Source organism: Danio rerio, chromosome 13, assembly GCF_052040795.2.
Source record: "Danio rerio strain M-AB ecotype USA chromosome 13, GRCz13ab, whole genome shotgun sequence".
NCBI lineage: Eukaryota > Metazoa > Chordata > Actinopteri > Cypriniformes > Danionidae > Danio > Danio rerio.
The window spans coordinates 33,844,359-33,863,522 of NC_141033.1; the positions used below are offsets into that span (position 1 = coordinate 33,844,359).

Consider the following 19,164-nt stretch of genomic DNA (forward strand, 5'->3'; position numbering starts at 1 on the left):
TTGGCATACAGCAGCGAGCTGGACAGGGTTTTTCTGTGGTGCTTCTGAACAAAATACTGCATGATGTCATGCGAAACTTTTCATTACGCTAAACTGAACTCTTCTGGATGCACTGCGAAGTATAAATAATGGCTTCACAACATCTAATATATCATCTTGACACAGAAAAATGTGAGCATGTGATATTTCATTCAACAAGCACAGCGGAGATATCTTTTACTCTACACTCCAAAATAAATCAAAGAATATGTAATATAAAATGCTGTCTAATAATGTTTAAGACTGACCATTAAGTCTAAAATAGGCTCAAATTCAAGATTTTTTTTTTCATTCTTTGGAGCATTTAAAACACGTATATGTGTCAGTGGTGATTTATGTCAGATTTTTTATGCTCTGATTGGCTTGTAAAGTAAACCTTAGCTCTCTCGATGCCGTGAAATGGATGAGCTTTCACTTAAAAGTCTGTATCAAATATCATTTTGACTGAAAGACTTTAGCGATGTGTTTGTGACTAGCTCTTTTGTCTTACATGCACATACAGGCTTCATACACTTACTGTTAAAGAATAATAAAAGTGAGCAAAAAATTATGCGAACACAAAGATGAATATGAGAGCTAAACAGCAGAACAATGGCATTAGTTTGGCAATTTTTAAGGTACTTTTAAAAACATTTAGTCCCAGAAATCATCAAGTGTTTCTAAAAACCTCAAATTAACTGTTTAGTTTAGATGCAAATTAAAGTAAACCCCAAAGAAAAACACCATATAAATAATATATTTAGGGCAGTGAGATAAAGGGGAATGTCTCCAGCTCCTTTCAGACATTTAAAATATGTTACTATGGTGGCTTGAGAAAGCCACCATTCTGAAATTTCACTTGAACTTCTTCTTCCTTCTTCTGAGATTATTTGTAGTCTATCTCCTCTTAAGCCTTTCAAGCTACATTCTTCAAACTTTCATCAGATCTCCAAACTGGTCTGACTCAGGTACTATATCTTTTCCAATTGATCTGACTTTTGGTTTTCCGAAAAATAAAACTTTATAGATGGACCATAGTAAAGGTCAAAGTGTCTCCTTTCAAATGATACCTAATTTATGTCTGTAGCTCACTGGGGTAAAGAACTGTTACTATTTAAAGTTGGGTATGTGTAAATCCCCAAAAGTGAGTGCTGACTAACAGGTTTAATCCACAGTAAAATAAAGTAAACAAACAAGCAATGTTTTTCTGATGCAATTTGGAACACTATTTGTTAAAATCTGTGTCTATGATCCGTGTAACACAACCATACATAATAAAACACATCATAATAACAATTTTTCCCACGCTGTATGCAGCATGGGATGCCACACCAAATCCGACAGCAAACTGGTGTCACATTCTATGTCTGATGTATTGCAAGCACTTGCACTGCCTCTAACATGAAGAAAAAATAGCTGCATGACACAATGGTTGAGCCAAGTGTTGATGTAGGGAAGACACAGAAAGCAATACAAAGCCCATCTTGTAATCTTCAGAGGCATCTCTATTAATATTAAATGGCTTAGATAATGCTGTGCTGACATCCTGTGCCTTTTTGTGTTTCTCCTCCTACTACATGTGAATCAGTGGGCGGAGCTAAAAAGGTCAGTGTTGCAGAAGTAGCCGTGGATCTTCTGCCTATTACATCAAGCTAAGACATTATCTAAAAACAAGCCATTTTAGCTGCTTAGTTTCAATAAAAGCTGTTTTTAGACAAAACAAGGAGTTCTGAAACTTTCAGGGTGTTTACTACAATGACATTATATGTCAGAAGATCATCGGAAACTTGATATCTCAATTCATGACCCCTTAAACAATTTCTATGCAAATATTGTGATAGCAGTCTTGACAAAGCTGCATGTCTCAAGTCAAGACAACTGTTTGTCTTCAGATCACAGCTTCATCATTTGCATGGCTCTTCACAGACAGTGGGCTCAAAGGTGCCTTGTGGCACTCGTGTGAAGCAACTCAAAGCCAGCATGTGGCTGTTTTCATGAAGACATAGAGCATAGACAAAGCTGTGCTTGTTCTTAGACAGGACTCTGCACGGACAGAGGAGGAGTCCGTATTGAAGGATAACTAATTTTGATTGACAGAGTGTTAAAGATCAAAGCCAAGCTGGTCGAGGAGACCTACTGATCACAGCAGTCAGGGGTGAAATCATGTTAGCCATAAAGCGACAGCAGTGGGCTTTAGCAAACGGGACAGCATGAGGGAGTTTTATTACTTCTGGACCAGAACAATAGAAGCGCTGCATCTCTTCCCAAAGCCAAGTGATCTCATGCTTTAGCCAAGGGCCACTATCCAGAACTGGACAGACAAGAGGGAATCTGCCATGTGTATGGAATTCAGACCAGGATCATGGACAGATTCAGATCAGTTTGTTCTGTTTTATTCATCATGATCCTTTTTTTTTTTTTTGGATCCAGTTTGTATGCCTTCTGTGCAGCACAAAGATCCTCTGTATGCTTGAAAAAACAGACAGACAGATATATAGACAGATACACAGAGAAAAATTCATTTCAATTCATTTCAAAATCATTTCGATTTTGATTGACATTAGGATGCATTTTATAATCCATTGATTTATTTGATTAATTGATACATGCTATATACAGTTATTATTTTATTTTTTCATTGTTAAAAATAAAGGTACTATGGCATCTAGAATCTTTTCATTCCACAAAGTGAAGTTTATTTATAAATTAATTTCAAGAGAAGCACAAGCTTATGATTGACTGTTGCTGATTCGGCATTAGCTAATGCAGGATCCACCTATCAGATGATTCCCAAATCGCTATAAATAACCAGAGTATTTTACCTTCACTATCTTAGTTTTGAAGAATCCCCCTCTTCCACAAACACTCCTCCCCCGGCACGGAGGCCCAGTGTTTATCACCATTGCCTCACAGCAAGAATGTCGCTGGTTCAAGTCTTTACCTGGCCAAGTTGACATTCCTGTGCAGAGTTTACATGTTCTTCCCATGTTTGCGTGGGTTTTCCCTGGGCTCTCCGGTTTCCTCCCACAGGCCAAAAAAACTGTATCATAAGTAAATTGGCCAAACCAATTCGACACTATAATTGTGCGATTAATCAGCAATATTTCTCTCCATAGTTATTTATAATTTGCATTTACTATTAACAAGCAGGGGAGTTCTCGAGACCTACCTGAGCTCAAATTCCCCTCTCGCCCTGCAAACGAGAGGGAGCCCCGGGCTCAAGCATCTCATGAGCTCAGAGCTCTCTACCGGGACAACATGCCAAACACGCTTTATAATCAATCATCAGCTAAGTGTTAACTCTTGAAATGTCCCTCAAAGTGAGAAAATGTTCCTAAAATATTCTTTACAATAAAAATTACAAATGATATAGAAACCATTTAATTTTGGGAAATTAAAACCCTTTTTGGAACCTATAATATGATTGCTTGCAAGAATAGAACTTCTTTATATTAGAACTGGCTTTATAATTTGCTTGAGTCAAGAGATATAACATGGTATTGGTATAACATGTTAAGTATTTTTGCCCTTCAAGGTGGAAAGCCAGTAAAACAAACAGCTAATTCGGAAATATTCTGCTGGAAAAAACTGTAGCCAGAAAAGAATGCACTTTGCCATTAGGTCCATTTGGCAAGATTGGCACATTGATATTGTGCAGATCCAAGAGCACCAGAATTCTAAAAAGATATTGATCATTTAAGGCACTGGAAGGATAATTGTATTTCACTTGAGTTGTGAGACACATAGCCAACACAAACGGGAAAGAAAAAACACAGAGAGCAGGCAACTACTTTCTGCCTTTTAGAAATCTTGATGTTGACAGATGGCTACTTTAAATGTATTTGCCCTGGTGCCAGAGGACCTGACCCTCTACCTTCTAATATCAGCAGCCACTTCCTTTACTCAAGGACTAAAAATACACAAAAAGGAACTACTCTTTCCATTCATTTTATACAGAGCAAAGCGAAAGCTCTTAGGTCAAAATGTAGAAAATGTCTACCATGCTACTTATATTTTAGTGCGTTTGTCACGCATCTTTTTTACATTTAAAATACTATGTACTATCAATTTGTAATTGAAAAGCAAACAATACTTGATCCCGTAAGGAACTGGCGAATTCAAATAAATGATTCTAAATATTTACTTAAAGATAATTACATTTCTATGCCACTAAAATCTTAATTTCATTATAATCTATTGTGTCACTAAAACCAAATTTATGCAATTTCCATTTTAAACCAAATGATTCTTCTCTCATTTTAACTTGCATAAAAACAGCCTCAGGAAAACAAAGACCCATCTGCTATTTATGAAGCAAACCACACACAAATTGTTTAAGTACACGCAAATGCATTTAGCAACACTATTTGTTTTTGTGACCCATATCTAATAACAAATCCATTGAGTTATAAGTGGTTCCCCACAGTCAATTTTTATGACAAGCAATTATAAATGATATATATCATGGTTATTAGTGGTAGCAGATCAAAAAACTAAATTAAATCAAATGAAGTCATGCCAGATGAACAAAGAGCAAACAACTGAAAGTGAGAAGATTAGACCTGCCAATATATGAATCACATAATATTGTGATTAAATTTTTTTTAAGGGGGCGGAAATTATATATCTTGATAAATGGTGCTTTCACACGAAGAATAAACTGAATATTTGATGAAAACACAAACCAATGCCTCTAGTTAAATTTATGATTTCATTTCAATGTGGCCAACAAAAATAAACACAAACATGTTTGGCTAAGGTCAGCTTATTTGTACTGATGTATCTGATCATAAAAAATAACAGGAATGATACTGACAAATAAGTGTAGACTAAATCTCTACATTTATTTGTGTTTTTACTATTTCTATCTACAGATTTCTTAGATTTCTGTTTTGCTCATTCCAACCAATGAGAGATGTGTTTCTTCTGCAAAGAGCCCCACATAAAGCTCATGAATGGGAAGGAAGGGAGGAGGCGAGTAAAATAATAGTGTGTTTTACAAGACCACGGGACGACTAGCCGTTTCAAAATAAGGGACAAACATATTAAGGAAATTTGTCCTGGAAAGCCAAGCCTTTTAAACAAGACCTTATGCTTATTAGCATCATTCTGTCGTTAGCTTGTTAATTAGGGAATCATTCTCAGTATCCAGAGCCAGCAGGATCCGAGACAGAATAGGACTCTCCCAGGTGCTATAGAGAGCAAGTGATGCAGTCATATTGGAGACTCAAAGGTCTCTGTGAACCACAGTTAATTTGAATTCTTTCTCCCTTGTTCTATTTTTTATTCATTTTTAAAAGCGATGTCGAATTCTGAAGCTTAATGGCTTCGCCTTCCCACAGTCAGACAATAAAAAGATGGAAACAAAGCAGAGCAGAGGTATCTCCCCGCCTACTCGATTTATCCTGTGATTCACTCGGTAACAGTGTCCTAGTGGGCAGGAACGTCAGATTTTTAATGCAGATTTAAGACACATTCAAGTGTGAAGTAAAAAGGGGGTCTCCAGAAGGGTCCCCAGGGGCCACAGGAGGTGTTTAATGGCACGCAATGACCCAAACGGCCGGGCTTGTTATGGTCTCTCCACTGGAGCCCCGGTCTTTCACAGAACCAGCATTGTTGGCACGGCACTGCAGACACTCCACACAAAAAACAGAGGTGACAGGGCCGTTCCCCCAGTGTGCTTCATGTACTGAATGAAATCACTATAATGAAATCAAGCAAAGGCATTCACAAACATTCAAAACTCTTTCAATGTAGCCTTTGGGATGTGCATTTACACTCTAAGATTTGAAACAAAAGTACATTTGCACTGTGATATTTTTGAATGCAATACATCTTGTGCATTTCATCATTCAGTTTTACATTATATTTTCACTCCCATGGTTTTCATAAAAAATTAGTTATATGCTTTTTATTTTTATTTTATATTACTAGATGAGTAACATGGGCTCTTTATGCTCCATTTCATATAACATGTCAGCTTTGCTGTCATCGCCATGACATAAATGGCTGCTGGATTTATGATTGCAGATTACTGGATGTATACAACAAGGTTTTATGGCATATTGAATAACATAAACCTTGCATTTTAGTAGAACTATTGATTTACATTAGAGAGTAAGGCTGTTTACACAATGAAAATGGAAAAATTGAGGCCATTTTCAATGATTTACATGGAGATGTTGTTTTGGGGGCCTGAAAATACAAATTCTTGAAAGCAGATTTCAAATAAAACTACAATGGTATTTTATCCTAACTATTAGGTTTGCACAATACATGGTTTCAGCATCCATATCACAATGTGTGCATCCGCAATAGTCATGATGCAAAGATATGCATTGTTGAGTTAACTTTGCAGTGTAATTTTTACATTTAAATATACAAAACCATAAAGCATGCACTGTTTATTTCACTTTTATCTTTGCTTTGTTGCATTTATCTATGCTTGTTTGTTTATTGCATGTTATGCATGATTCACTTCCCTACAGAATCATTTCAGTCAATCAAAATAATACATTCGCTAACACTTTAGGGACCAATTCTCATAAATAACTACTTTCTTATTAACATGCATGTTACTGAGATATTGGCTGCTTATTAATACTTATAAAGCACATGTTCTGTATGATCTTATCTACATTCCTAATCCTATCCAAATATTAATCCAATACCAAAACTATCTTAATAACTATTAATTAGGAGCAACGTAAGAGTTTATTGAAGCAAAAGTCAAAAATGGTTAGCCTAGAGCGAGATGTGAACCTAAAAATAAAGTGACCAAAATTTTTTTCCAAGTACAACAAAGTATATCACAATATATAAAGCAGAAAAACAAAATATCGCAATGTCCGATTATTCCAATATTGTGCAGCCCTGCTAACTACAAAAGCTAATTTTGTGAAAACATCATGCAAATGCATTTTAGATGTTCAGGTCTAATAGGTATGTTTGAGTGCTTCGCATATACAACAGCAAAGACTGTTGGCTGCAATGGAAAATCACCTATTTCCCTGTTTATTATAGACCATTTCAATGTGGTCATGTCATTGGCCATGAACATTTCCTGCTTGTTATCAAACTATTTCATAACCATAACAAGAGGCAAATCAATCATAACTTAATGTTAAAACAGCTATCATAACGTTCTTTTTGGATTTTCAGAAGCTATAGAAATTAAAAATGTAAAACAGGAAATACGTTGGAACCATTGTTTTTGTTTACATCCCTCAACATGGGCTATGTTTAATATATGAAAAACAGTATCTCACAAAATCTGAATACAAAAATTTGTCTAAGAGTAACACAATGACTATATGGCAAATATGGAACCAAGTGATGTCCCTAACTACTGCTCTAGGATATGTAATAATGTTTTTCATAATAGTTATACGTTAAATGGGGTCCTTTTATAAATTTTTGTGAAACTTGTCAAAAATACGAAGAATTTTGTAATGTTTTTAAAACTTTTAAAGTTATTTTACAGTGCATTTTGCTTTTGGTTGGTAAAATCAAATAAAAAATATATAAATAAAATAAAAATAAAAAATTTGTGATTTTAGGCTAATCAGAAAGAAAAAAATCAATCAACATCATTTAATCATGTACAAAAGACATTTACACAAATTACCCTGTTTCATAATGTGTTAGTGAAACACAATAATTATACCATTTGTGTAACCATAGCAAAACCATAAATTATCAAGCACAATGCAATGGTTTAACCACAATAACATGCTTGTTTATTAGTTCTTGACAAGTAAGTTTATTTTTGTAAGTGCTTATTAGCGTAACAGCAAAAGCTAGCTCAAAATAAAATAAATGAATTCATTTTAAATGGTAATGGGTTGAAAAAAATGTATGTTGAGGAAACAAATACAGTCATGTCGCACCTTTCAATGTATTTCCCAAAGCTGTGAAAGTGCATGTTTGCTGGATCTGTCCTCGTGTTGGCCTCCTGCTGGGTCGGGTGTAATGTAGCAACAGCTCCCGTTGGCTGGTGAGCGGATACGTCACACTTTACTCTGCTTATGCCTGCTCGCGTGGATTGTGGCGGTCAGAAGAAATAAGTGATGTGTCACAGGTTTTACACGAGGAGACAGGCATAAACTAAAACTGAAGCGCCGCGACCACTTCCTCTCTGAACAGCTTTACAAGGCGAGAAAGGCAGCAACTCTCCAAACCGTATCACTGGAAAACGTCTCTCCGAGACTTACTGTCATAGTGAAAACTTTTCGCATGTTTTAATATGTGCAAGAGCGACATTTAACTCCACGGCTATCAATCGTTTGGAAAGTTTTTGCTTTTTTGTGCAACATGACATTTAAATGTGTCTTTTTGACGCACCTGTTATTGCTTTGGGTTGGTTCCGAAACTGGCGCATCTGAAGCTGCTGGGACAAGCGCGCGCGACAGCACGACAGACGCGCTCGTGCCCACTGATGCGCTCTCGCAGCATATGTACAAACTCTATGAGAAGTACAACACTGAACCTAACCGGCTCAAAGAGGGGAATACTGTAAGAAGCTTTAAAGCAAAACCTGGTAAGTACGTGAAAAATGAAATGCATTATAAATAACAAAATGTGTTGCCATACGTCCATTATATGACGTTTAAAAGCAACTATTATGCTATATTTTGTACCATGGCATCGCACAATGGTTAGAGCAGCATCTATTTTTTATATTGTATATCGTTTGAATGACTTTGTTTTGTTTGAAAAAAATTTTCAATAATTTGCACGAATTTGACTTTTTAATTACTTTCAGGGATTTTGACTTGTAGAGGAAGTGCTGTTAGTTAATTTATTTGTTAGTTAATAGGATATTCTACAGACTAATGCTAATATATATATAGTAATCTATTAATGTGTAATTCATAAACTATTTTATAAAAATCTGACTGTGTATACTATGCGTAATGTTTGGCTTTTGCAGATCATACACTGAAAAAATGGCAAAAATTGCAAAAATTGTTGCAAGCGATTTATGAGTTGAATTTAAACAAACAAATTAAATGTAATAATGTTCAACTTAAATGCAAGGAATCATCTTTGAATTTTTCAGTGTATGTGCTATTTAAATCACAGTAAAATGGTCACATGTTATGGCTTTAACTGCTCTCAAAACAAGAGATTAGAAAATAGAGTTTTCACAGCAATACCATATAGACCATTTCAATGAGTTAATATCATTGGCCCATGAACTTTACCTGCTTGATATCAAACTATTTCATAACTGTACCAAAAAACAATTAAATTGTAACTTAATGTTAAAACAGCTATCCTAATATTATTTATCAATAAATGGACCTTTTTTGGTTTCTCGGAAGCTATAAAAATTAAAAATGTAAGACAGAAAATACATTAGGACCATTGTTATTGTTTACTTCCCTCAAAATGGGCTATAGAAGATGCAATCTGGGTTCCTCAAATAAAGTTTCATTTATTTCTCCATTTCAATAATCTAAAATACTTTTTTCATCAATAAAGAACTTTTGTTTTATATTGATGTTAATCTTCCTATTGGAACCATCAAAGCCAATAAATAAACATGGTAAATACTTATGAAAGTGCTATGAAGTGGATTTTGTTGTTTTGGAAAATGACCACATATTTTACTAATGAGTTTGAGGTTTGGTTGCAGCAGTGTAAGCGCGAATGTGTATTAAAGGCAAGCAATTAAAATGTAATTGCAATGAACCAAGTTGTTCATACATTATAGTATATTGTATCAAATGATTAAGTACACAAAAGTTAAGACGGCCTAATATATATAATGTCCACAAAATAACATTTGCTGCACTTTCATGAAAAAAATCATCTTTTTTGGCAGTCTGCTAAAGCATTTAATCAGTCCCGATTAATAGAAGGACATTGTTACAAGTTCTAACTCTTAAGGGACTCTAAATAAACATTTCCATATGTCTGCTCTAGGAGTAACATGTCTCCTCACTTCCTTGTGCTTTCTCCAAGTCCTTCCACAGAACAAAAAGCCTGTTGTTTGAGCCCATATTCATAATTGATATGTAACTCAGCAGTTTCTCTCGTATCTTTGCAGAGAATGTGGAGCAGAGGGTCTCATACCGGCTGAATCTCACTTCCCTTCAGGGATCTGAGGTGATTCTCTCATCAACATTTCACTTCTTTTTTGACAAACGGCCCCGCCAGAGGTCCTGGTTCTGCAAGCGCTTCAAGAACCCCTCCTGTCGCATCACAAATTTCCCTCTACTTCCCTCTATCCGTCTTCTTTTCCGGTCTCCCTCCGTCAACTCAACCACAGGATCACTGCTTGGAAACCTCACTGTAGTTCCTCACAGACGTGGGACCTGGCAGAGCAAGGATGTGTCTGTCATTATGAAGGAGGCCCGAGATAGGAATCAGCTTTTGATCACTTTGGAGTTTGACTATGGAGAGCAGTATCAAAGGTATCAGGACCAGCTCTCACCCTCCACTCTTCCATACTTACTGGTATATGCTAATGACCTGGCCATTTCAGAGCCCAACAGTGTGGCTGTGAGCCTGCAGAGATACGACCCTTTCATCGGAGACCAGCAGCCAGCTCAGTCTCCAGACTCCTCACCTGACATACGCGTGAAGCGGGAGCTGGAACTGGACTTCACTGATCCCATTGAGAACAATGAGCTCCCGGAGGTGGAGTACAACAGCTTCAAACAGCATGATATGTGGGAAAGCGCTTACTATCCGCTCAAGCCAAAGCCCTTCAAAAAAGAACGTCGGAGGAAAGGCCAGGAGCACACTGATGGATTCGGCAAGTCTCAGGTTCTCCGGTTTGATGAGAAAACCATGAAGAAGGCTCGGAGGAGACAGTGGAAAGAACCTCGCAGCTGTTCCAGGAGGTACCTGAAGGTGGACTTTGCAGATATTGGGTGGAACGAGTGGATTTTGTCTCCCAAGTCTTTCGATGCTTTCTACTGCGCAGGAACGTGTGAATTCCCCATTCCAAAGGTCAGAGAGCCTCATGGCCAGGATCAGCATATACGCATGTGAATCGTTTAGACATGTTGAAATATTTAAAAATGACTATGGTTAAATGCAGCTACTCTAGCCAGAGATTTTAAACAAAGAAACCCTTCAGAGAATGTCTGCACAACCAAAGCACACTAACTTTATGTGCAATTACAGCCAAATAATTGTACACTTAATGGGGGTTTTAAGCACGTTCTGGACACATTTTCTTTTGAAATGAACCAGTTGTAAAGTTACTCTGTTGTGAATAATAGAAAGGTGTTGTAAGACATGATTTCCTCTGCTCCATTTAAGAAAGCAAAACAAATGGTTGCATATCTAAACGCTACCAAAGCTCATTATCCTCTCTTTTCTGCCCTTTTCAGGTGGTCCGCCCGTCCAACCATGCAACCATCCAGAGCATAGTCAAGGCTGTTGGGATCATTCCAGGTATCCCAGAGCCATGCTGTGTCCCAGAGAAGATGAAACCTCTCAGTGTATTATTTGTGGATGAGAGCAAAAACATTGTATTGAAGATCTACCCCAACATGTCTGTGGAGACATGCGCATGTAGATAGACTCGCTGGCAGAGGAAGGAAAAACAAATGGGCATTGTTTTGGTTTTGACACCCAAATTTACCTTGAAGAGGCATATTGTCTTTAGTTGCACTTGGTGGGAAGTGCACACGTTTGTATGGACTGCATTTCATCTCTTATTTTATACAGTATCTGTGATATTTCATTACTTCTGTTCTAAACCTTTTTAATTGTGCTAGATGAGTAACACGAGCACTTACTCTTACACTTATTTGCTTTTAAATTGTGAGATATGAATGGCTTAGATTACTGGATGTACAATAAGGTTTTATAGGTTACTGAATTTAAGCCTTATCTTCTGGCAGAATTGTTGAATTATGTTGGAAAGTAAATTAGAAAACTATTCTATTATTCAGATTAATGTTGGTGTAGTAACAGATTAAGATAAAGTCTTTGTGTGTATTAAAAATGTAAGTGTAACTTGATATTTGGGTCATTTAAAATCATAAATGATCAAGTACATGTGGAAATGTGAACCCTTTAATGTTCTTCATCATACATTTCAATCAAGGTTTTAGCATGATTGCAAAGCAGTCTCATAGTAATTAATCTGAAATTAGATTTTAAACAGAACTAACTTTAAAACACACACACAGGAGGAAATTTTTGTGAAACAAATAGACCCTTTGCACATTTCTGGGTTTCTCAGTAGCGGACGTCGTCATAGTTGGGAAAATTTAGAGCACAGTGAATATGACAATACAACATATAATTCTTTTACAGTCTTATTTGCTTGATTAATAAAAGAAAAACTCCAAATGATGTTATATTACTGTCCTGTCCCATAAACGCTGCATTAGAAACACCTCGCAAAAGCCGTAATTCATAATATTAAAACCTTTCAAGAATTTAAGATGCTGATGACAGTTAAAGCGTCATGACAGGCTTGTGAAAAGGGTCCATCCCAAAAGGTGGAGTGTTGCTAATTGCTGAGGTCATTGACAGCAAGAGCTGTTTTGTGCATTTGTTTTACTTAAAAAGGAGTTACACATGGGTCCTTTTTGTATTCAGACATGTTTAATTACCTTGGTTTGGTGCCATGAGCAAGGCACATTTGGGCCAAATGTTGTCGGTGTGAATAAGCAATTGTTCATTTGAATTCAATATATTATATTTTAGAGAATGTATTTTTGTAAATGCCTTTTAAATTATGAAAACTAGCCTTATAAGTAGAATAAAATATATGTTAAACCATCTGTGTATTTCTTGCTGCATACTTGTATTGTTTTGTAAACTGTTCATATTCTTTACTAAACAAGAAAACAGCAACGAAAGAATGGGAATGTGTTAACTAGATTGGACATCAGAAACTGGCCTGGTACATTATTTCTTCACCTGGACATCAAAGACAACTCCAACCCTCAGTTCCCACCTCCAACCCACTTCAAGAGCATCAGGTCTCAAAGTGCAGGAAGTTCCAACTCTTACTTCAACAGATGATGTCACCCAGTTCAAACTAATTTGACATGAAGCCTTTTAATTCCACCTGGCCATGAATGAAACTGAGAAGCATGTTCTCACAGAACAAAACCCAATTACTGTCTGCTGTGTCTTTTGTTTAAACACTGTATTAAATAGCTTCTCTGTGCAGTGGAAAAAAGATAACACTTAAAGAGTGAAGTTGTTTAGAATGAAGAGATCTACTTCTATTGTTTATCCATATAAATATTAATTCAAAGCAACTTACAGTAGTTTGCTGTTCTTATCTGGTTTCATTCAGGATATTCAGCTCACTAAAACAACTTGGCCATGCTGAAAGACCAAATTCAGGTTGGAAAGTAAAAAGTGGAGTTAACATTTTCATGTACAGTCTACATTATTCAAAATATTAGCATATGATTTTTTCCGCAAACAACAGACTAAATGATAAATCCATGGCCTCCAATATCATCAAAGCTGTTTTCATCTCACAGGCTAGTTTTGACAGTGTCGGCATGAATGAGGTTTGGTAACTTGTAAATCACTTCAGTCCCACGATGATCATAAAATAACAGAAGAACGTGAGAATGTAATGCTAACATACACTAAAGCTGTCCAGAAGCACTGAGGGTAACTATCAGGTGAATCCCTTTAGGCAATGTTAGTTTCCCGGGGAGCACTTTAATATTTAAATCAGCTGTAGAGGACACCAGAGGTTTCGGCTAAATGTAAACACTCGACAGTTCCTGAAACCCAAAGTCAATATTTCGTTTTCCAAATGAGGCCTGATCAATTAATGGCAGCGATGAAAGATGCTCTTTAGAGTGAACAGAAGAATTTCTGTGTGTTATGAAATGACTCTCTCTTCAAGTGATTACCGTCAGGAACAACCCGCTGGGCTTCTTAATTGCCCCAATATTAGGCTTTTCATTCAGTTTGATGTATTCCAAAGTTATGTAGCTATTTACTTTCTTGAATGAGTAGAATGTTTGCTTTTCTAGCAGAACACAGAAGGGTTTCTTTTTGAAGTGAGGTCAACGCTGACTTTCTGGTGAATTCTCAAAGGCACAACTTAAGGGAGGCTCGGGGGTCTTTTTAGACGTTGCTCCTTGTGGTGATGATCAAATTGATCACAACCCAATCTTCATAACTCACCATCACAACTACTTATAGTGAGCTTAAAAAATCTAGAATTGTTAGAGAGCGCACTCTGCTGGTTACTCAGTGTTAGTGCATGTGCACGCTTGTGTCGCAAAAAAACCTTAACATATTTTAATTTTTATAAAATTTATAACAAAAAAATTTGAAGCCCATTTTGTTTGTATAAATTATTTAATGAAAATATGTTAAGGTTTTTTTACATACCTCACACACACACACACACACACACACACACACACACACACACATATAGATAGATAGATAGATAGATAGATAGATAGATAGATAGATAGATAGATAGATAGATAGATAGATAGATAGATAGATAGATAGATAGATAGATAGATAGATAGATAGATAGATATTTTTTGCATTCGTCAGAACATATATTGTTTTTACAGTATCTGTGCATGATATGAATGACATGACATTAAACCCTAGTTTTCTGTAGTACTTCAGTAAGTTTAAGGTTCCATGTGTAGTTTGATAATCTTGTTTCTGTTGGTCTGATCTGGAGAGTCATTCAATACTGTTTCATGCACACAGCAATCACCATGTCATGTTTAAGACTAGGAGGGGAAATCATGATGCATAATTATATTCAAACCATACTAGAGGGGTTTCCATCCACTTATTTGTTGTGCACAAAGTTTCACATAGCAGTGTTTACACTTATTCAAACCAAGCCTATCAAATATGAACACACACCTATACTGCATGCTACCATATTTGCAAATCCAAATAACACCTGGATAGTACTGTCTACTATAAGGGCATTTACTTTGGATGTTTTCATTTGCACATTTACAATTAGCAAGATAAAAAAAACGTTATTTGCACACTGATTCAAAAACATATGATTATCACTGTGTGTGCACAAAAAAGGCTACTTTTCATCTTTCTGCATGGCTGAAGTAAAAGGCAAACACATGAAATATGTTCAAAATCTTTAATGAAATACAATGACTGTACTATATCAAAAAAGAACAGAACAAGAAAATATTTAAATAAATACATCCTCCTTGTCATTGTGCTGATAAAAATGTTAAAAAGATATCTGAAAATAACCTTGTAACATAAAATTTGGCATTGTAAAAGGATGAATATTTAAAAAATAAAATCTCTTTACAAACAATGTAGTAAGTTTATAATAGTTTAGTCAGCTGTTAGCAAACCTAAAAATGCTGGAGCATTTTGTTCTATCGTTTCTCAATACGTGTAAATACTTGTAGTCATCCAGACGTTGTAAGGCACTGTTAAGTTAAAATTGACCAAACAATTCAACATTATTACAACTAAAATGCACTAAGTACAACTATCTCTAAAGAGAAAGTTATGCATGTCTATATCCACCTAGTGGCGATCTAGGCCTGACCTGAATTGCACTACTCAAACCCACCACCACTTAAAATACTAGCTAAATGACTGTGGCCTGTTGTGAATATAAGACAAGCACTCTTGGTTAAAACGTTCGAGTTTTTGCCCCGTTTTTAATGTATTGCTACAGCAAAGCACCTTCCAATAGCAGCCTAACCACAAAGCATCATCACAGTGTAAATGCATCAATGCGTCTCTCAATTATCAACACCTGCAAAGTGCAGAAAAAGATTTTCGTCTCAATTATGTGATGTCATATGACGTGAGAGGTGGTGACGCTCTCGAAAGTACTCGTGACATATGGGACAGGTGAGTTTCTCTTCTCTCCTCCGCCTCACCTGAGCTTCTGCGGCGAACTCCTTTTTGTGATGTGACCGCATGTGAAACACCAAGTCGGAGGTCATTCTGAACGAGAGGTTGCATTTGGCGCACCAGTTTTGCACTGAAACGCCCAAAGGGGTGAAAGTAGGGGGCAGAAGTGTCAAAGAAGATGTAGACTGCAGCTGGCCACCTATAGCCCTGGTCCAGTGTTCGGGCGCGTAATAGTAGGATCCTCCTGAAGTCAGAGGAGCGGACATCCCTCCACCTGAATGACTGCCTGCCAAGTCGGTGGGAAACAGGTGCGAAGCCAACACGTTTCTGTATCCTAATGAAGATTTGGATTTGAAAGAGTCTAAACTGTTATCCGTATCTGGTGGGGAAGGGTTCTGAGCTTCCGCGAGAGCGCGTTTACTGGGTTCACAGAACGCGCTCTTCTGCTCCGAGCGCGCGCTTTTAGGCACAACGAAGGAGAACGCGCTGCAGTTCGATTGAAGGCCTACTTCGGGCGCCATTATATCCCGTGATGACTTTTCAGGGTTTGAGGGCTCTGGTGCTTTTCTGACCTCGGTAAATGCGCTGTTTTTGCTTATCTTTGACTCATTTGTCTGTGCGTTGTCTGTTGGTTCAGATAAATCCCGAAAAGCTCGACAGTCTTTGTTGGCGTTGGTGGTGTTGCTTTCATTAGTGATGTTAGTTTTCTCCAATAAAACCGTTTTTTTGCTTTTGGGGGTTAAGAAAGGCTCTTGTTTTCGTTTTCGAAGTATGGTCGTGTCTTCAAAAGAAGAAGTGTTCATTTTGTCTTCCAAATCCCTTGCAATATTATGAAAATCGATGACTTTGCGATGTCGCTTAACTTCTGGCTTCTGTTGGTTGATTGGCCTGATGATGTCGACTTTTTCCTGGGTACATAAAAAACGACAGTGGGCAAGGAATGGGTTTTCGTTCTTGAAGGCCTGGCCGCATCTTGTACATGTGTAGCCTGCGTATGAAGATACAAACGTTGTTAGATAATAATGGCATTGTTGCTAAAATTATTGTCACTACAGTATACGTTTCCTTAAAAAATAAGAATTAATTTTTAATTTATGTGGTATGATATGAAAATCCATATAGCATATGTTTACAAAAATATAGTGCAAACACTACAGAAAAATTCTTAAAAATGCATTTAGTTTATAATACACCTCTAGAAAATTATATATCATGCCATGTATTCGTTAAAAAACCTGAAGGGGTCATCTTGTGTTCCATGTTTTGTTACATGACAATAAAATATTTGCTACATTAGTTTTACCATTGCTTTGGTGTACACTTTTTTGTAATACTATTATATTAATTGATCTATAATGCTGCTAAATTAGCCTATACTACAATGCTTGTTTTTTTTCTGAAAATATCTTCGAATGAGTCAATTTAAAAAAAATAATAATAATTATCCAAATCTTTACAGAAGTTTGAAGAAAAAGAAAGAAAAAAAGAAGAAAATGTTTTAATAGCATATTCGTGTTATTTAATATGAATTATATTATATTATTTAACAAATAATTGACATTTGATGACAATAATTCTTACATGTAAAGTTATCTAAAATCAAATTAACATTGTGCATTAAGCTTTAAAACATTTCTACTATTATTATTGTTGGCACTGCCCTTCTATTTTATTCATATAGATTTTTGAAAGCTATTACTCACCATCTGTCAGGGCTTTTGCCTTAATGTCTCTGAATCCCAAAAGATGAGACAGCTCCTCATCATACCAAACAAGCAATTCCTCCCCTTCCTTTACATCTCGAATGGTCCTAAAGTGCAGCTGTCCGCCTTTCAAGTAGGCCTCAGTATTCTGGTCTTCTTCGCTCATCGCAGCCTGAACTAACCGGAGCCAAGGAACTACTAATGGAGAGCCTTTCATTGCCTCAGGATCTACCTGTTAAAAGAGTAGCAAATTTGAAATGAAAATATTTGCACTGCTTGGTCTGCACAGTGTAGGCTAACAAATTATATATCCTTTTTGTGCGTTTCATTTACTAAAACTAGTAAACTACTAATCAACTACTAAAACAACTATCTTTCAGTCCATGTCTAAAAGAAAAATCTTGGCAATACAAAAATATGTAGTAAGTGCCAAATGACTCACCCGAAATACATAGGATTTATTCCGTTTGTCAAAGGATTTCAATGCAATGAAGGCTATGGTGTCATAAAAAGTGTTATGAAGAACACAAGGTCCAAATGAGGTTCCAGCTGGTATGTCCTGTGTAACTTGAACACTGCTGAAGAAATCCGCGACGTGGTGATGGAGAATTTTGCTGTCATTAGTCCACAAGGAGCGAGGAAAAATACTGTGCTCCATGTTTATTCCTGAGGGAAAAATAATCAATGATAAAAAGTTAAACAAGAAACCAAAGAATGTATTAATGCTGTATTATTAATAATAATAATAATAATACTGCATCAATATATAATATATTATAATATTATATATCATTATTATATAATATTATAATATATTTTATATATTTATATATGTTTGATCAGTTTTCTTTAAAAAATATACTGACTAAAGCGGTTCAATTAATATCTATATGGTACAAAGTGCAAAATCGATTGATAAATGAAAAGAAAACATTATTTGTCTTATATCGATGCTATCTATAGCATTTAATTCCTTAATTAATTTAAAAACCTTTCTACTTGTGCAAAAATAATTTTTAAAATACATGCAGTAATAGCAACGTACCTACAGTAAGTTATGTTGGTGATGTTCCAGAGCAGGTGCACAGACCAAAGACACGCGATATGCAGTTGTCTACAGAGAGCGCGCGATCGCGACTGTCTCCTGATCCTGACAGCCTCTTGAATGTCTCTCGCGCTGCGCGGTCACGCACTATCCACGCTGAGGACGCGGAGCTGATGCGCTTCATTTATCCCCAAACCCCCCCAGGTGGCATTTTGATTGGTGCTTCACCAGCTTTAAAGGCGTGTTAATTACAAGCGAGGGTAATCAATGACAGAAGTCAGAGACCGTTAGATTGTAATGAGCATCACAAAAGACTGTACGCCCAGTGTGCATATTTAAGATCCTTTCAATTCAAAACCCATCTGTCATATTTTGTGATGACTGTCCAGTTATGGAAAGTTTTTTCTGTTTTTTAGTCATTTAAAAATAGAAATAAAAAGAAGACGAAGAAAGATTTATACCCTATGAATTCCAAAGATTTCTTTATAATAAATTAATACAGAGTATTTAATTTAAAATAGCTATTGATTACTTTATTTCTAAAAAAAAATAAACTACATTTCACTAAAC

General features: G+C 36.2%; 3 protein-coding genes across 5 annotated transcripts in view; 2 read left to right on the forward strand and 1 right to left on the reverse strand.

The window, feature by feature from the left end:
- Positions 1 to 8,073: 8,073 nt before the first annotated feature.
- Positions 8,074 to 12,771, forward strand: gdf10a (growth differentiation factor 10a). The gene is made up of 3 exons (XM_087279526.1): positions 8,074 to 8,557; positions 10,073 to 10,980; positions 11,367 to 12,771. Exons 1-3 carry the CDS (start codon positions 8,332 to 8,334, stop codon positions 11,556 to 11,558), a joined length of 1,326 nt encoding a protein of 441 aa, XP_087135652.1. The 5' UTR covers positions 8,074 to 8,331; the 3' UTR covers positions 11,559 to 12,771.
- A 2,321-nt stretch (positions 12,772 to 15,092) lies between these two features.
- znf488 (zinc finger protein 488) lies at positions 15,093 to 18,752 on the reverse strand. 2 transcript variants are annotated; one of them, NM_213410.1, is given in 4 exon segments: positions 15,093 to 16,834; positions 17,550 to 17,781; positions 17,992 to 18,215; positions 18,599 to 18,752. In NM_213410.1, coding segments are annotated over 3 exon segments (1,509 nt in total). In that variant the 5' UTR covers positions 18,208 to 18,215; positions 18,599 to 18,752; the 3' UTR covers positions 15,093 to 15,773.
- The window catches only part of antxr1d (ANTXR cell adhesion molecule 1d), a 42,397-nt gene continuing 39,026 nt past the window's right edge, over positions 15,794 to 19,164 (forward strand). Inside the window, exon 1 of one of the 2 annotated variants that reach the window (XM_087279522.1) lies at positions 15,794 to 16,154. The gene's annotated coding sequence lies outside the window, so the exon portion shown is untranslated. Of the gene's footprint in view, positions 16,423 to 19,164 lie in introns of both variants that reach the window. The other variant, XM_087279521.1, reaches the window with a different exon arrangement.

Bases quoted from the DNA above. Each gene is read 5' to 3' on its own strand.
- gdf10a (XM_087279526.1), top strand. From the start codon at position 8,332: ATGACATTTAAATGTGTCTTTTTGACGCACCTGTTATTGCTTTGGGTT. The intron at 8,558-10,072 runs GTAAGTACGTGA...GTATCTTTGCAG, and splicing joins AAGCTTTAAAGCAAAACCTG to AGAATGTGGAGCAGAGGGTC. The intron at 10,981-11,366 runs GTCAGAGAGCCT...TGCCCTTTTCAG, and splicing joins GTGAATTCCCCATTCCAAAG to GTGGTCCGCCCGTCCAACCA.
- znf488 (XM_087277772.1), bottom strand. From the start codon at position 18,207: ATGGAGCACAGTATTTTTCCTCGCTCCTTGTGGACTAATGACAGCAAA. The intron at 17,782-17,991 runs GTGAGTCATTTG...CTCTTTTAACAG, and splicing joins ATAAATCCTATGTATTTCGG to GTAGATCCTGAGGCAATGAA. The intron at 16,835-17,549 runs GTGAGTAATAGC...CTTCATACGCAG, and splicing joins GGCAAAAGCCCTGACAGATG to GCTACACATGTACAAGATGC.